General features: G+C 39.4%; 1 protein-coding gene across 1 annotated transcript in view; it reads right to left on the reverse strand.

Annotated features, from left to right (window-relative positions):
- The window catches only part of SPTBN5 (spectrin beta, non-erythrocytic 5), a 1,783,454-nt gene that overhangs the window by 1,168,952 nt on the left and 595,152 nt on the right, over positions 1-19,350 (reverse strand). Inside the window, exons 23-25 of the mRNA XM_044073536.1 lie at positions 15,686-15,850; positions 11,890-12,116; positions 3,037-3,223 (exon numbers count right to left, since the gene is read on the reverse strand). Of these exons, the coding sequence (XP_043929471.1) occupies positions 3,037-3,223; positions 11,890-12,116; positions 15,686-15,850 (579 nt within the window). The remainder of the gene's footprint in view (positions 1-3,036; positions 3,224-11,889; positions 12,117-15,685; positions 15,851-19,350) is intronic.

The following is a 19,350-nucleotide window of genomic DNA, read 5'->3' on the forward strand; positions in this document are numbered from 1 at the left end:
CGGGGACAGTGGAGTAAAGTTTTCACAGAACCTGTCTGCCAACAGGTTAACTATGTCCACAGGCTCAGGATATGTATTATCATTAACTACCAGTTCTGCACAAATCTAGGCATTTCTTTTTAGGTTACAGATGTAGCTATAGAAAGTCCTGGTGTTGTCCTTTGTTGACGAATCTAATTTGGGCTCATAGTTTGCTTTGGAGGATTCCACAAGAAGTCTTATTTGCTTGTTTAACTGAAGAGGGAGTCTTTCCAGTTTAGGAAGGCTCGCTCCCTCTTACTCCTAGACAGCAATTTCTTCCTCTTATTTTTCCATCTATTGTCCCTGAGATTCATTTGAAGAGTCAACATAGTTAGGGGTGCGGGTTATAGAGGTAATTGTTCCATGCAAAAGCAATACCATTTTGTTCAGTTTGATCAGTTTTATAGAGTGGTACTGCAGGAACAAAAGTTATATGAGTGTGCATATTCTGATGGTAAAGTGCTACAAATAAATACAGCTAAGTGTAAGGCATTTGTTTTAATCCAAGATGCCAAATTATTTGTGCATAAAATATTTATTACTGCTTCAGTGAACAGAGGCTTTCATTGGTGTTTATTCTGCTGATGTTCGATTGTGGGGTTTTTTTAAGGTAGTGTGAGTTGGAGTGAAATATGAGTGAAATTTGTTAATCGTGGTTTGGATGTTTATGAGATGTCTTTCTGGTAAGCAGCTGTAAGTGGAGGGAGGTGTTTGTGTTTAGGTTTTGTACTATGGGTTATGAGATTTGTTTAAAGGCACTGTTTGGTGCTTATGTAGACTGGGAGGTTGCGTTCAGTCATTGTTCTAATTGATCTACTGATATAGACCCTACACACACACACACACACACACACACACACACACACACACACACACATATACACACACACATATAAATATATATATATATATATATATATATATATATATATATATATATGTGTGTGTGTGTATATATCATTAATTGAATTTACACTTATCCGACTTTTAAAAACATGAGAAGACTTCACCAAAACTTTACTATGGCATATCAAAGGATCACCAATATTTTTTTTCTAAGGGAAATAACCCATTTGGCCACCAGGGAAAAACAAAAAAAGGACACAGATTTAACCCATTAAAGTGGGGGGCTTTTCCCCCCACACTGGGAGCTTTCCCATTTACACCCTCATTAATTAAATATACCAACTATGAGATCACATTACACTGGGGAAAAGGGCAAAGTTCGCCCTGGTGGCCAAGTGTTTTTTTGCCTTAGAAAAAATACCGGTGATCTAGTGATTCACAATAGTAAGGTTACAGTGAAGTCGTCTCACATTTTTAAAATTCTGATAAGTGCAAATTCGATTAATGAACGTAGACCCCATATATATGTATGGGTCCACTTTGTAATTTCAAAATACTGAAATCCTGAATTTCAGTATTTTGAAATTACATACCCGAAATCTCATAATCACGAAAACACAGAAGTGCAAAATTCAAAATCCCGAAGCATGGAGATGTTGAATTTCACGCTTCTAGTGGTGCGGTGTGTGAATGAATGGATGGGTGGAAGTTTAGGTAAGTATGTATGTGTATGTGTGTTCGTTCATTAGGGGCTTTAGTGTGTGTCAGTGTGTTTCGTGACTGTGATCTGTGTGTATGAGGGACTGTGAAATGTGTGGGTGTGAGTTTCCTTTGTGTGTCTGTTTGTGTGATCTCAAAGTTAGTATATTTAAGTGGGGGGGTGGGGGGTGCAGAGGGGCTTGCCCCCCTGATTATCTGTAGTGTAGGATTATCTGTTTGATTGTGGAGGGAAGTTGTGTGTATGTTTATGCTGTATGTGTATTGTGTGCTCGGGATTTTAAATTTCGCGGTTATGGGGTTTCGGTATTTAGTGTTTTCAGCTTTGTAAGTCCGCAATACTGAAATTCAGGATTTCAGTATTTCGGGATTACAAGGTGGATCCATATATAGATATATATATATATATATATATATATATATATATATATATATAGGCTCATAGGGTGGTGCTAGGCTATCGGCCCTTGGGGCCTATACAAGCCTAGCCATAACAATTTATATATATATATATATATATATATATATATATATATATATATATATATATATATATATATTATAAACAGATATTTTCTTCTCCCTGCTCCGCCTTAGTAATGTGTGCTAACCACACCTTACCTTGGAAAAATCCTTGCTAATCTTGATTGTGCACCTTATATTAGAAAAACCCTTTTGTACAGTACCACTACACAACACAGCCCAGACACACAATATGCATACATGCACAATCCTAAATCTATCCCCTTACCTAAACCTAACCCTAACCTGCAAACATGCAAACACTAATTCCATCTCCTTGCCTAACCCTTACCATAACCTGCAAACACCTACACAGTCTCAGATTTTGATATCAATAAAAATGTTCAACTTTCTTGGTAATGAAAAAGAAAAAGTGAGAATTTACACTTGATTTTCCCACAACTGTATGACCATAATCATATGATATCTTAGTCAAAGAAATGTTTCTATGTACAAGCTAGATTGTGAAAAAGTAAAATATCACACCCCCAGTTAAGGCCATGATCACACATCTGAATTTTTACATCCTTAATTGTTATGCGTAAAACAGAAACTAAATAAATTTATAAAAGGTACACAGCAGAATTTGTCCCAGTCTAACCCTATAATTTCTGATCATGACATCCATTTGCCAATGAGTTAAACACCATGATTTCATAATCAGAGGTCCCATGAAATCAGTGTTGTAATTGCTGGTATTTATTGCATAATTTCCCAATACAGATTCTAAAAAAGTAGACACATTCTGGAATCTACATCTGAAATCTGTGTATATGTATGTATATGTGTAGATATATATATATATATATATATATATATATATATATATATATAAATAATTATTTGCTGTAATTTAAATGTAATTTTGGATGTGTGCTTCTGACCATAGAAATTATACAACAATTTATACAAGCATACACTAGGTCTTACCTTGTGTTTCTGGAGGAGGGTCTGTGCAGCATCCAGGGACCTGCCATAGTTGGTGGAGTTAGCTGTAGTCATATGTTCTGCTAGCCACTTCATCTCTAGGTCATGGTAGTGATAGAAGGAAAACAGAGCAACAGCTGCTTCCAGAAGCTTTCTTCTCTCAGCCAAAGGGACCTGAAGAGACTTGAACCTATTCAGAAAGAACTCTATAAATGTGTTGAAAAGCCTGCTGCGTTAGCATACAGTAGAATAAGCAAAGCATAATCTAATGAAATAAACATTTTTCATTCAAGAATAACAGAGGTTAACTGGTATCACATTAGAAAGTTTTAACAGAATATGCACTGTGCTAGTAAGCTATAATATCTGTTATGGATGGTATTGATATAATACTATACTGCCCGCCGTAATGTCTATTAGGGTGGGCAGTATAGTAGCATAGCAATGCTTTAAAAGAACCAGTGCATAAAAATGTTTTTTCAGCTGTTAGTATTCTACATATCTATATTTATACTTATCATTTATTCTTGTCATTGTGGCCTACGGTGGTGCCTGAAATAGTCTATAACTAAATATTTCACTTAGGTTTATATATAAATACATTAACATCAGCTTTAGCAGTCTTAATACAGCCAAGAGGGACACAGCAGAATTAAAGGAATCAGAAGATGAAATTTTAGGACCACCCATCACGATTATCAGATTCGGGTAAAAATAAGTTTACTGTAAATCATAGGTTCATAGGTTCATAGGTTTATACTAGGCTATCTGCCCTAAGGCATTTATAAGCCTAGCCCAAATTATTGTGGCTTATGCCACCCCTTATATGAAAAAATACTGTGCCCATTAGTTTGTTGTGCCTCTGTCCAGCAGTGACCCAGAGATGATTCCCGGGGTAAACCTACGATCTCCCATCCACAGGTCTAGATTTCTCTTGAACAGAGTCAGCGAGGTGCTCTGCCTCACATGGACCGGGATTTTATTCCACAGCATAGGGAGTCTCTGAGTGATAAATCTATCCCTCCAGCACGCCCTATTTATATCCGGGCTAAGGTTCAAGTTGCTTGCTCTAGTGGTTTTGGTGGATTTGGATTTTTGAGGTGGAGCATGTCCATTAATTCGGGTTGGACATGGCCTTGTATGTCAGGCACATGTCACCTCTGAGCAGACGGTATGCGACTGAATAGAGCTGGAGTTTCTTCAATCTGGCAGCATATGACAGATTTTGGAGTCCCTTTATCCTTTTGGTGAGGAACTTTTGGGGTCTCTCCAATTGCTGCAGATGTCAGGTGAGATACATCCCGAATGGGGCATTGTACTCGATCATTGGTCTGATAAGTGAAGAGTACAGGGGAACAATGACCTCACTAGATCTGGATGTGAATCCCTTCATGATCAGGTGGGCAATGTAGAAGGTCTTTCTAACCACTTTAGCAATGTGAGTGTCAAAAGAAAGGCCACTGTCAACCTGGGTCCCCAGGTCCCTGATAACCTCTTCTGTGCTTAGTGGATTGCCACCTATATGGTAGCTTGGGGTTACCTTGTTTTTCCCGAAGGGTATGACTATACATTTTTGGCGTTTAACTTCAGGCCATGGCTCTGGCACCAGCTATCTGTTTCCGTGAGTCCCTTCTGAAGGATATCAGTGTCCGATGCACTTTCCACTATGGCGCCCAGTTTGCAGTCATCTGCAAACTTTGTCAGCCAAAGTCCTCCCATGTTGGCCTGTACTTCTGAGAAGTAGATGCCAAACAATAGGGGCCAAGGACCGAGCCCTGTGGGACACCACTTGTGACCGGCTTGGAGTCTGACACAGCGCCAGCAACTCTAACCCTGTGGGTTCTGTCCTTAAGCCAGTTTGCAACCCATCTTGTGACATATGGGTTTACATTTAAGCTGGTAAGTTTTTCTACAATACCCGAGTGGGGTATTGTGTCGAAAGCCTTTGCAAGGTCAAGGTAGGCTGTATGGACTGCCTTTCCCTCATCAATGGCCTTGGTGACTATTTCAAGAAGTCGACCAAGTTCAAAAGGCATGATCTTCCCTTGACAAAGCCAAACTGGGTCGGGTCCAATGTCTGCAAGTCCCCTATATCTTTGTTTATGAGCTCCATTATGATCCTCTCCATAGCTTTGCAGACTAGACTTGTTAAGCTTATGGGGCGGTAATTACCAGGGTCCGTGAGGCGCCACCTTTGTGGAGTGGGACCACAGTTGCCGTCGCCACTCCTTGGGCACGTATCCTGTGGTAAGGCTGAGATTAAACAGCTGCCTTATGTGCGGGTTTAATTCCTCATTTAGCTCGTGTAGCACACAGCCGGGGACACCATCCGTCCCATTGATGCTGTGTTTTTAGCTTTAGAGAGAGCAGCTTTCACCTGCGCATTTGAGATGTCCGGGAGGCTACACTCGGCTGGGATAGTTATCTCTCCTTTAGGGGAGAGGGGTGAAGTTTGCACTGAACCTGTCTGCCAGTATGTTGGCAATGTCTGTGGGTTCAGTGATTTTTGTATCATTTTGGACTAATTCTGAGCATATCTGTGAGTTTCCACCCAGGTTCCTAACATAGCTGAAAAAGGCCTTATGATTGTCCTTTGAATCCATGGCAATTTTTCTCTCAAAATTGGCCTTAGTTGATTTTATGAGTGCTCGTATTTTTTACTAATAATGATCAGGGGTGACTTCCCTTTTATGGATTTTGTTCTATCATGTAATAGCTTTCTCCTCTTATTGTAAAGTTTGTTAATGGCTGGGGTCCACCAGACTGGACGTTTGCCCTTTGTGGAAAGAGTCTTGGTTTTATTTGGGATTGCCTGATCCATGCAGTCCTGGAGGTGTTCATAGAAGGCATTTGTAAGGGCTTCCACAGCTTGGGTTGTGGTTTCCTCTGACTCAGGGGCCTTGAAGGATACCACACCAGTCTTGAGTAGTGTGAAGTTTGCTTTAGAGAAGTTCTTCACTATGGTCTTTTGTTTGGGGTGGGGGCGGGATGTGGATTTCCAGTGAGATTAGTTTATGATCAGATCTCACCAATGAGGGATATACTTCGGTGTGGAGCATTTTGTCCCCATGTTTGTGACAATGAGATCTAGTATATTTTCTCCTCTCGTGGGAACAGTGACTAGCTGTTCCATGGCATTTGAATTTATGAACTCCAGGAACCGTTGGGCTAGAAAGTTAGGGCTTGAGTAATGTTCCCAGTCTATATTCGGGTAGTTGAAGTCACCCAATATGATGGTGTTTGGAGATACATTTATACCCTCCAGTGTCTTCAGGAAGGCTGTGTGGGGTTCCTGAGTTTGAGAGGGTGGCCTGTAGCATGCTACAATTTGTAGAGCAGTTTTGCCTATTGTTAGTTGCACCTGGATGGTTTCGAAGCTTCATGCGTTGCCACCAACCTGGAGGTGTGAGTATCCTTTATGAATATGGATACACCCTCCTTTTGTGGAGTGGTCCGGGTTTTGGGGCGGAACGCATGATATGAGGTAAAACCTAATAGTGCCGGGTGCTCTCAGGAGCCTTGAACCAGGTTTCAGTTACAGCACAGACATCGATGTTCTCCATACTGAGAAGGGCCTCGAGTGCGTGCATTTTGAGATTTAGACTTCTGGCATTGAGCAGCATTACCCTCAATTTCTTCCCATTTTTGTTTTCTAGGGTGGTAGGTTTAGAATTTGAGCCTTGCCTAAAAAGGCACTATGGGGGTGGCAAGAGCCTTAGCCAATATCCGGAATCCCAGGGGTGACAGGTGCAAGCCGTCCCTTGCGAAGCAGCGTGGCTTGTCAAGCATGTCATCCCAGGCAGACAGACACTGGATCCCCTTTGAATGACACCAGACATTAAGCCAATTGTTAAAGCTGATCATCTTGTCTCTATATTGTGGCATCATTCTTGGTGAAGGAAGGATACTGCTCAGGGTTAGGGTCATACCTGCCTGGGCTACATAATCAGAGAGCTCCTCTATGTCTCTTTTCATGCAGTCCAGGGAGGTGCGTCTCAGGTCGCTCACACCAGCATGGACAATGACTGTGTCATATTTGTACTTGCTGTGGAGTGACCCGAGTGCTTGTGTTATGTGGCGGATTCTAGCGCCCGATAGGCAGCTGACTGTGACCCTCTCCTTGTTCAGCCTGGTGAGTGGGACGTCAGTGTGTCTGACTATGGAGTCACCTATGACAAGTATGTTTGGTGTTGTATTTGGCCTTAAGGGCTGTGACTGCTTTGCACACTGCTTTTGTGGTTTATGTGTTGCTTGTGGGGTGTCTTGAGGTAGCAGTTGTTTGGGTGTCTGCTTTGGAGGCCTCTGCTGTTTAGGTAAATTTTACTCAGAGCCTCGAGTATGTCTTTGTGTGTTTATGTGTTTGATTCAGTGGAGTGGTAGCATTATGTGAGGCTGGTTTTGTGGTGTGTGTAGTTGCCTTCTCCTCCTGTCTGGTCTTGCCAGTCCTGAGTTGAGAGAGCTCAGCCTCCAGTTTGGCTAAATAGCTGCATCTCTCGCAAGTATTTGTGTTATGTGGGAGGAGGAGAGGGTTGTCTGTGTACATGAGGCAGTTATAACATTGCCTCAAGATTCCCAGATTCACCAGCTGGACCGGAGAGGAGATTGACAACTGACCTTTGGACATGCTAGAATAATATTGGGAAATCCTTAATTGAAAACAAGGGCCAGTGGGGAGTGAGGGTGTAGTGCTTTTAATTTTTAGTGCTGACTTATATAATTGCTTTAGTGAGCAAGTGCCAGGTAACTTGAGTGCAATGTGATACAAGTAACTAAATGCAAAACGACAAACAGTAACTTTCTTTCAAGTGAAACAAGGAAATAAGTACAGTAAGCAATGCAGATATCACTAGTGATCCACAGAAGCTGAGAAGTTGCGTATTAGGTGAATTAGCTTCCAGGAAATAACAAGCAAACAAACAACAAGTATATAAACAAAGCTAGATTCAGTAGGCCTGGATCTAGTCTATGCTAGAGCAAACAAGGTGAACCAATTTCAGTAAGATACAGTTCAAATATTCAGGCACTATAAACCTTTAACCAGAAAATTCCCAGCTCAGAAGGGCAGAGTCCAGCCTCTTCTCCCACAAGAGTGCAGTCCACGAACCTTCTTAATGTAAAATAACTGGCCTGAAGCCCAAGCGCCTAAACCAGAACTAATACACTTGGACACTGGGCTCTCAATCAGCAGTTCCCAACTTAGAAGGATGAAAGCTACCTGTCCTGCCACCACAGTGCTTGCCACAAACCTTCCTAATGTAAAACAACTGGTCTGAAGCCCAAGTGCTTAATCCAAAAGACTTGAATGATAGCTACACTTTAATCAAGTTACAACCAAGCAGTAATAAATACCATTGAATACTTTAGAGAATGTCTGGATTAGTGCTCAAGTTACACAAACAAAGCTAGATCCAGCAGGCCCGAATCCAGTCTATGCCACAGCAAACAAGGCGCACCAACTTCAGTAAGAAACAGTTCAGATATGCATGCACTATAAGCCTTTAACCAGAAATTCCCAGCTCAGAAGGGCAGAGTCCAGCCTCTCCTCCCACAAGAGTGCGGACCACGAACCCTCTTAATGTAAAATAACTGGCTTGAAAGCCCAAGTGCTTAAACCAGAATTAATACACTTTTAGAATAACAGAGGATTAACTAAACCTGGGACCCATCCACCACAGTTAACAGTGTCATGGTAGACATGGCCAATTTACTGGAGTCGTGAAGCTCCATTCCTTGACAAACAGTTGCTGCATATAATTTAGTATGGGACTACATAGCGCCAATATAAATTTGTCATTTCAATCAGAAAGGTATGAATTTTAAAGAGACAGAAGTGGGTTAATCCACTGGTTTTTCATCTAAAACTAGACCACATTCACCTGACTTATTATCTACACAAACTGCAGAACAAATGTCTCTCTTTTATATATATTTTAAGCAAAACTATCAAAACAGTATAATGGTCTCTGATTAGATAGCCCCTTCTTTTTGACAGCCCAATAACAATAACGTTCGCTTATAACTAAAACCAGCATGTGGGTGGGATAATATATACCATGGCAGGAAGGCTGTGTTTTTGTCTTTTTTATTTTCTTACTCAAGCCTACTAAGCCCAGATATTCCTTTTACAAAGGTATATAGGAGCTAAGATGTTAATAGAAGCTAGGATGTTAAACAACTTGCTTAGGGGCATGTATCCTACTCTACAACTCATCCTCTGTATTGATAATATGGGACTGGTTAAGTCCAGCCATAGCTGCTCTACAGTCATAACACAACTACAAAAAGACATTAACTACCTCAGTTCCTGGCGCATTAACCACAAACTAATACTTAATCCTGAAAAAAAAAAAGAAAAAAAAAATGCCATTTGGGCAACCATTCTTTGTGGCCCACCAAACAACTACTTCAAATACTTTGGTTTGTGGGTAGACCAATCACTAATAGTCAATATGCATATTGAAAAATCAAGGAAGAAGGTTAACAACCTTCTCTTCTGGGCCTGGAAAATTTAACTCTACCTATCCAAACCAGCCAGGGCATCTATGGGCAAAGAATTCTTTCTGGTCCAACTTATACCTATGGACTACCTATAATAGCCACGGCCTCTAAGAAAAAATTCCTCTACACTACAAACTATTGAAAACAAAATCTGTGTTGTCATCACTAACTCAGCCTCTAATGAGCACCAGTGCCTCTCCCTCAGAAAAAATAAATGCCTGCCATTGCAGCACAGAGCAGACCTGCTAGCTGAGATTTTATACTAAACACACACATACTATAACCGCAGATGCATCTCTGAAACAACCCCCCACTTCAGCACCCATAAACCAGGCTACACTTCATCAACAACTCTTTCTCTGTCCTCGCTCCTGAAGTATGGGAGTTCCTTCCCAACCACCTAAGGAACTCTCCACCTTCACAGCATTACTTAAAAAATTCCTCCACACCAAATCAAACTGTTCTTGCCGCACAGCAGACTACATCACATAAGGGCCTCTCAACCTTAAGCCTCACTGTCTTCAAGTGCTAACACCTCCTATCTCTCATAGCATCCCATGTCCTGACACTCATTACCCCACAGCATTTTCAACAAACCTAAAATATAATCATGAGAATTTTAAAAGTTGCATTTCTCTCATAACTGTTGCCACTTCAATTAATTGTGACTGCACATTTTTTGTTACACACCATTACTTTCTGTTCTTTTTTATATATATATATATATGTACAGCATTCTGCCTCTCTGTTGTCTGTTTTTTTTTTCTTTGTGAGTTATTTCACCCAGGCAGTACCTGCAAGTAGTGAATTGTGATCACTGTAGTACCCCAGTAAACAAAAATAAAATAAAACAAAAATAAACATTCAGCTGAGGATAGCTGGGTTCAGAAAAAAATATACAAAATCCCAGGTTCTGTGCTATATTGCCTCAGACGTGAATTTGAAACAACAGCTGAGATAATTAGCAGACACATTGTATTGGCAGCAAAAGGTTTTAGTACTACGCATCACAAGAGCTTGTTTAAAAGATACAGGCTAATATGTGGGTATTTAAATGCTGGAGCAAATGACACATAAATTATTTATTCCAAATATCTAGAGTGTAATCCTCCTTATCATTGTCTTATAAGTCATATCTAACGTCAGCTTTTTACATGTATTGCACATGAACTGTTTGCATACGTAATGTTTTATACTTAAAATTTAATATTATGTATAATGCCACCACAGGCGAAATACCTGTTACCTGTTTTATCTTTGTATAATGTCACTACAAAACTATTACCTATTTACATCTAGATGTCTTAATAACTATTTATTTAATATATTGTTGCAAAAAATGTGTTTTATCATGAGTATATTAAATGTATCTGCTGCTGTTCTCTCTCAGGGTCTCCACTGCGAATGAGCTCTGTCCAGTCAAACTTTCTTGGGTAATAAAGACAAATTAATAAATAAATAAAATTGGTTCAGTTTATCCCCCTGGCTAAATTATGTAGTGAATAAAACAGCATAGATAAATGATACATATGTACATTAAAATATGCTGCACACAGATCATACAGGACATGGTTCCATACCAAGGGTAAAAATGTGCTCTACTCCAGATAGAGTAAGTGATGAACACCACATCAGATTTAGTTTAACAGCTTGGATAAATAACATGCAGCTGGACTTAGCCATCTTAGAGAAGCAAATTGTGATCTACAACATGGCTGGCTTAAAAGGTAGCAGAAAACAAACTTTTAGCTTAACCCATGCAACTAAGCATATTAACTTGTGAACATTTTACAAGTAGTACAAGTAAGCATTGTGCAGTTTTCAGATTGTGACTCCCTATAATTTGCTATTGTAAACAGTATACCCTCAGCTGATTACATCATTACTGCAAAAAGAGCAGCCTCTTTTATTTAACGACTCCTATTATCTCAATCGTGTTTGTTTCTTGTCTCCTTCCCAGTGGAAATCCATCTATCTGTCCACAACCTCTTTTTCCCATTTTTGAACATAGGGTCAGGGTGTCACTGCAAAAGTGACAATCATCTAGAGCCAATGTTTACCGTGCCACATGGCTAGGCTTGCCACAGTAGTTCTTCCATACCACATATGCAGATGTGCACACACACCTAGGGCCAATTTGAAGTGTCCAATCCACCTACTGCATGTCTTTGGAATGTAGGAGAAAACTGGAGCACCCAGAAGAAACCCACAAGAATGCAGGGAGGATATGCAGACTCTGCACACAGATGGCTTTCAAGCCACAAACTGAACTGAGAACCTCTTGCTGTGAAGTGACAACTCTATCTGTTGTGCCACTGTGCCCCCCCCCCCCAGTGGAAATGAACAGCTGTAACTTACCACTCTAAGTATTTCTGAGTTTCCTGGAGGATTCTCTGTGAGTCAAAGTGGTTTGTGGCCATCTGTTTTGCATGGGAAACAATAGCATTCATTTTGTCTGCCAGCTCCAGGGTCTCATTCTCCAGCTGCTTGTGCTCTTTCAGAAGATCCCGACTTGAGCGCAGGTCATGTCCAGTGTCATCATTTTGAAGCATCTTCTCAATCTTTTCAATTTTTTCTTTAGCATCCTGTAAACACACATGGATCAACAGGTAGCTGATTTTACTGATAAGGCTTACATTTCTTCCATTGCATTAAACAACAACTTTGTAAAAGACACAGGCACGTTTAACTTTATTAGTGTATACCCCATTGTCATTTCACACTTTATATAGAACCACCAGTATGGTAAGATGATTTATGAAACCCAGTAAAAGTGAAGAGAGTAAAGAAGAGTCTTAGCTGGGATAAGAATGTAAGCCACTCATGATACTGTCATTGAAAGGGTGTATGAATGATGTAACTTGCAAAACTGAAACTTTGTAGGGTATATTCAAACTTCAAAGATGCAGAACTGGCTGCTCGACAGGCTTTCTTTTATATTTAGTTGCCATTTTAATTGTTATCTTTTATTCAAATGATTTATTATTCAAAAGCATGAAGACTACATAACAAATCCAAATTGAAGACAGAAAGAGCAGCCTGTCTTGGCATTTGAGTTTAGACCAGCTGAAATAACATCCTAGTAGTAACAGGTTGCAGCTGCAAATGAACAAGAGTGCTAATCTTTTTTCAGAGTGAACACCTGGGCTATGCTATAACTGATATTTTTCATTTTTTTTACAAGATTGTGACTTTAACTTATGTAAAGTCAAACAAGCTAAAACGTTGAGGAATGAAATGTACTAACTGGAATTTGCACAAACTTCTCCTATGTTGTCATTGTGGATGTACCATCATGGTCATATGGGGCCCTAGGCAGAGTAATGGATGCCCCTCCACACACACACACACACACACACACACACACACACACACACACACACGCACACACGCACACAAACACACACACACACATACACACACGCACACACACGCACGCACACACACGCACACACACACACACACACACACACACACACACGCACACACACACACAGCAGCCCCCCATAGCCATTCCAGTTTCCCATTAGGGAGGTTAGTTCTCCCAGTTACCATAAACACTGTTCAAACCTGTCAGTGTACATACTGTTTTCTTCTTTACTTCTACAATGATTACAGATATTTGGATTTAATTTAAAAGTTTTATTTCAAATTTTATAGCACAAACACTGATGGACATTTGCTAAACAAAACAATACAGTCTCACAATGAAAACAGACTTAGCATTGACAGTAAACGTTATCTGCTCTTGGAACTCACATCCATTGGAATGGCATTAACACGAACATTCAAAGAAAATGCATATGGCTAGAGGCAGATTAAGTTTAACTTTGGGCTGTTTTCAAACCATAGGCCCCTTGCACACATTTGTAGGACTATGCACACATGCATGTGTTCTTTGATCCAGCTTTCTGATTCTTTTAAATTATATTCCTTGTGTAATATGGCACCACTTGTTAGAGTGTGTTTTAATTTGTGGTTATGAACATTTTTCCAGTAAGCAATGAAACAAAGCATATGAACCAATAATGACAAACTGCCCAATTTCAACCATAAAAGGCCACTGAAACGTTTTTCATTACAATCCGCTAATATCAGTCAATATACACAATGTCTGTAGAAGTAAAAGTCATCTGAATAATTCCATATTAAAAAGATCTGTAACTAATGAAGAGTTTATTGCTAGCAAACAACTTTATATTTCAGTACAGTTTCATTTACAAGTTCAGTGTCTGCTGCCCTTGAAGAATAAATTGTCTGTGTTACATTTAAAAATAAATGGTATGCTGGTAATATCGCAATAGGGAATGGATGGCAAACAGACAACAGTTTGATAGTTACTAGGCATCTCATCCAAAGTAGAACATACTCATGAGTGCAGTACCCCTGCCCCTTAAAGTACAACACAGTATCAGCAATCCGTTTACATGATATGGGAGTAGAACACACAGTCTTCTGCATCAAAAAGCAAGTATGCTATTTGTTGTGCTACTAACACTGCTTCAAATTCTATAGCACAAACAGTGATGATCATTTGCTAAACAAAACAGTTGTCCATTGAAAACAGACTTAGCAAGGGCAGCAGTAAAATTCTCTTCCATTGAAGCTCACAATTCCTTGAAAATGCACTGAAACTCAATTCCTTGAAAATGCACTGAAATCCTTATTTTGTTGGATAGTCTGGCAGTTGGTGTAGAGGATTAAGGCTCTTGACTCCTGTAACCAAGGTACAGGGTTTTAACCTGAGCAAACTAACTAACCTGTCATCCCTAACTAGGGCATTAAACACACACACACACCTTAATTCTGCATAAGCAAGTCTGTTTAACATCCATGGATAGACGGTCATTTGTCTATGCTTAATTCAGCACCAATGGATGGTCTTTCAGAAGTAGATATGTCTTGTATTTAAATTCTGTGCATGGAACGTGGAAAATAAGAAGAGTAGGCAACAGCTGGTGTGTGCAGGGATGTACAGACACCAAGGGTTTTCTTAAAGAAGAATGCCCTTTTACAGAGCCTATGTATTTTTTTTTAATTAAAAAACTAATGTACCAGCCCTATGGCCAGTGGGCATCTTCCCAGCCAGTGGGCCCTAGGTGACTGCCTAGGTCACCTAGTGCTGGATTCAACTCTGCTCATGGGTTAAATTCTAGGCAAAGTGTTTACTTGTTTCTTTCTCTCCTTAGTATAGTTTGGGTACTTTAATTATTTACTTATTTAATGTTTGATAACCAGGTAGATGACATGATTGAACAAGGTATATTCAGCAACAAATTAGGCCAGAGGGAAACACATAACAAACACTAATGTGTGCCTGCACTTTTGGAGTAGATGGATACAGCCCTGACTGCACAGGCAGAATGAATTTGATTAGTGTCTCAGGCACTTGATGGCACAGGCAGGGGAGGATGGGTGGATCCATCTTGAGGAGGGGTGGAGTGCTGAACTATTAACTAATCATCATTTGGTAATGAGCTGGGTTAGGAAAATAGGCACTTACTGAACAGAACTGGGACATTTAAATATGTAAAGACAGTGTCTTGGTAATATCTACACAATCATTCTGTGCAGATAAATTCAGTTCTCACCTGCAGAAGAGGTTTTCCTGTGCACATGGGAAGGATAGAGACATGGAATCCAAATGGGTCATGGTCAAGACGTCAACAGCTAATGTAATTTCAGTTGTGGCCTAAAAGTGATTGTTGTTTTTCATGCAGATGATCCTAGGAACTGCTGGTAGACACTAGCTCTGAGTAAATCTGTGCATTTAAAGAAAGATTTCTTCCATGCAATGCCAGATTGAGAGGGGGGTGTCCAGATTTGATGGTACTGACAAGTCCAGAAGGCTGATCAATCTTTAAAATACTTTTAATTTACTTGCTACTATGTGCATAAACCTGTAGTGTGCACTGATTTTTTTCTTGCAATGAAATACTGCTAACTCTCGAAAGCATTACACAAAAGGTGTGGTATGTCATTTAAGAATTTTATGAATTGATGACATTCTTTTTGAATCCTGTGTGATAATGATACCCACATACAGCAGATTCCAAGATTTAAGAAATTTGCTAGTAAAAACTAAAAAAAACAGTGCATTACATTTTGCATATAAAAGCTGTCATGAGTGCACATTATTTTCCATGCTGCATACCTGTAAAAGTTCCATAAGTTGTTCCTGCTGGCCAGCTTGTCGCAGCTTATCACCCCTTTCCACCATTTTGCTGTACAGCTCCACCCACATGCTGTTCAGCTCATTGAGTTTATTTTTCACGTCATCTTTTGCACAGTGATCCTCTTCAATCAAAGCCTTGCCAGCCTGCAATAATAAAGAAAAGAGTGATGGTGTGAGAAAGTCAAAGGGGTATGCAAAACACAGATTTAAGATATGCAGTTTATCTCAGCAAGCAAGGAACTAGGTCCAGCACAGCCATGTTAGTTACAGTCAAGAGATTCATCTAGGACTTCAGAAGTAATGGATATGGATACGGAGAAAAAGAACAGGAACACACCTGAAAGACTTACGTTACCCATTAAAAATTGATTAACATTATAACAAAAGGTGGAAGGATTTGGACAGAAACACATGTAGACAGAATGTTTCCTAAATGTTTGTCTTGGACACCTGAGGCTTGTGAAAAATCCACATTTATCAACACAAGGTATGTTAGAAGATATAGTTAAATTGTTTTTCAGGTACCTCAGAGTACTGTTAGGAGAGCTTCAAAACATAATATATGACTGTATTAGTCTGTTGTAGACCCACAGACTTCTGTTATAAAACAGCCATCTCAAAATTCCATTTTAACCTAGGTAACAAAGAATTCCACTTTGTAAGAATGGCAGCATTATAGTTACTAGGATCATTATGAAAGGAAACATATCAGTGTAAGAATGCCTGAATGGCAAATCTGTTTAATTCCAGGCATCAAAGCATTGTTGTAATAAATGACTCTATTATCAAAGCACTTAAAAGGCATCTTTGCTGAAACAAATGCTGCTGTCTGTGAATAACATAGCTCTTGGAGTCACATACTGCCTTGTAGTTGGGCAAGCACAGAGTCTATAAAAATAAAGGGGTGGGGGATGCAGTCCCCTTGCCAAATGCCTTCTTTCAATGGTTGTGTGCATGTGTGTGTGTGTGTGTGTGTGTGTGTGTGTGTGTGTGTGTGTGTGTGTGTGTGTGTGTGTGTTTGTGTAGTCAACCTGCTGGCTTTTTGCTGTATAGTGCTTTTGCTACTTTGAATTCAGTGCTCTGACATTCGACAGTCTGCCTATCAATCTAACGGCATAAATCCTTTCTAAAACTTGTACCTATTTAAAGAATTATTTTAGGATGGATGTGCTTTAATGTTGGTAGGACAGCAAAGATTCAGGTTAGTATAAAAAGCAATCATCATCATCATAATACAGGCCCCTTGCATGCAGGATAAGAAATGACTACAGGGCAGCTGATAGCACAGTAACGTATTCTAACCCCATGTATAAACCATAGCGATTGATCTTGGAAGTAAGTTAGATGTAATTTACAAACTATAACACTGAAGAACTAGTGCTTGATGCAGAAATTCATATATATATAATTCAAGCAGCTGTAGTTTCCAAATGAATGGTCATTGCTTATTTGCCCCTGTGATAAAAGCATTTATGTGGTACCCTGCTAAATGTTTCACAGTTAAAAAACCACCAGGGGCAAAGAGTGCTCCATCAAGGCTTAGAAGTCATGCCCATCTTCTAGACTGACACTGTGAACACCCTTCATCATCCATGCAGTTTAATAGATAAGGGTATGGCAGAAGAAGATTGCCAGGCTTTTTTTTCTGCATCACACACACCCCTAGGAAGAACTTAGAGATTCCAATTAACATACAACATGTCTTTGTATGTGGGAGGACACTGGAGTACCCAGAAAAAAAACCACACATGAACATAATAAGGACATGCAGACTCAGCATTAGAAGGAACCTTAGCCAAGAACTGAACTGGAGAACATCTTGCCGCAAGATGATGATGCTAATCACTGCTCTACCACTCATCATGTAAGTCACTGCAAAACTGGTGCTCATATAATTTACATAGTCAGGTAGTAAAAAGCTAACCGACTTAAGCCCAGAACACAGCACACATGCACACACAAAACACACACACACACACACACACACACACACACACACACATATATATATATATATATATATATATATATATATATATATATATATATATATATATATGGTTGCAGTTGATAAAAGTGAACACTCAGAGTAGCGAATGCTCTTTTAAATTGTATTTTAGTCTGCTGAATACTCTCCCTGAGACACAGTCCTACAGTAGGATCTGGTACGTTGACATTGTTCATCCCCCATTGTATGATTTCAGAGTTGGTATATATAATTATCAAGGAGTTTGGGGGTGCAGTGGGCTTGCCTATCCCTGCAAAAAATATATATATTTTTTTTACAATACAGTCATTTTATATTCATTCTAAAATGATCACTCTTTAAATTAACTCTATGAAACATTTACTATTTATTAATATAGTTTTATATATACACATATATGTATATATATATATATATATATATATATATATGTGTGTGTGTGTGTGTGTGTGTATGTATAAATATATAAGTCTATAAATACATATATAAAAACACACACAAGCACACAACACTACAACATTTTCACACTTGGAAAACACCAATAGGAGTGCATGGAAACCTAAAATATTCCACAAAGGATAGTCCAGCACTCCAGAAGCCAATTATAAATATGAATATTTAGTGGTAAAGTCCATGGTCCAGCATAAATCCCACAACAGACCCATGACCAGGGTTTCATAAAGTTCTTTGAATTACCGCAGGGGGAAATGTTTGAAATAACATTTTTCTGTTTAAAAGAAAGGTCTTCTTTCTCCCAATTTTTGAATAAGTTGCAAAATTCAGCCATTCAGACCTTGTCCCTGGGTGTTTTGTGAAATTTATGCTAGAGCATAGAAGTTACAATTAAATATCCATATTTATAATTTGCTTCTGGAGTATTGGTCTGCTCTTTTTTGGAATATTTTACTGTTCTGTACAATACTGTTGGCATTTTCCACCTGTGCTAGTTTAGTGGTGTTGTATTTGTGCTGTTTGCGGGTTCATTCTTATCTGCTCACCTATTCTTGTGCCTTTTGGAAAAATAGATTTTTTTCTCTGTGGCTTCCTGTGACCTCTCTGCACTAGTGGCAATGTTTTTTTGTTGATACTGATGCTGCTTCCTGTTTGGAAAGGATTACTGCACAAACTCTATTAACAGAAGGAGGAACAACAAAATCAAGTACCAGTTCATAGGTTTGAACATGGAAAATGCCTTTTCTACATTGTCCCAGTATATGAGCAAACTAAGCAGTATAAGCTGGCATTTAAAAATGTTAAAATCATGTTTAAAGCAATGCCCATGGTGCCCAGGGAACTGGAGGCCCTGTGGAAGCTGAACTTTGTGTGAGTGAGAGATGCACAGTACAGATTAGAATGTTGCTTCTCTAATGTTTGGTGAACTGTTGGTAAACTATTACTGCATTAAATATACTGATCCCAAGAATATTGCCAATATCCTGGCAGATCGATTCAGTGCCAACTTCACCCCCTCTCACCCCCTAAATGGCCTATCTCAATACCAAAAGAGTGCCAAATTCCGGTAATAACGGCCACATAGGTAGAAATTGCACTCTCCAAAGCTAAGAATACAGCATCCATAGGACCAGACGACATCCCGGGCTGTGTACTATATGAACTACAAAATTAACTGCCACCTTACCTAAGTGTCATGTTTAAT

The sequence above is a fragment of the Protopterus annectens genome, chromosome 6.part0 (genome assembly GCF_019279795.1).
Source record: "Protopterus annectens isolate FY-2018-M chromosome 6.part0, PAN1.0, whole genome shotgun sequence".
In the NCBI taxonomy this organism is placed as follows: domain Eukaryota; kingdom Metazoa; phylum Chordata; order Ceratodontiformes; family Protopteridae; genus Protopterus; species Protopterus annectens.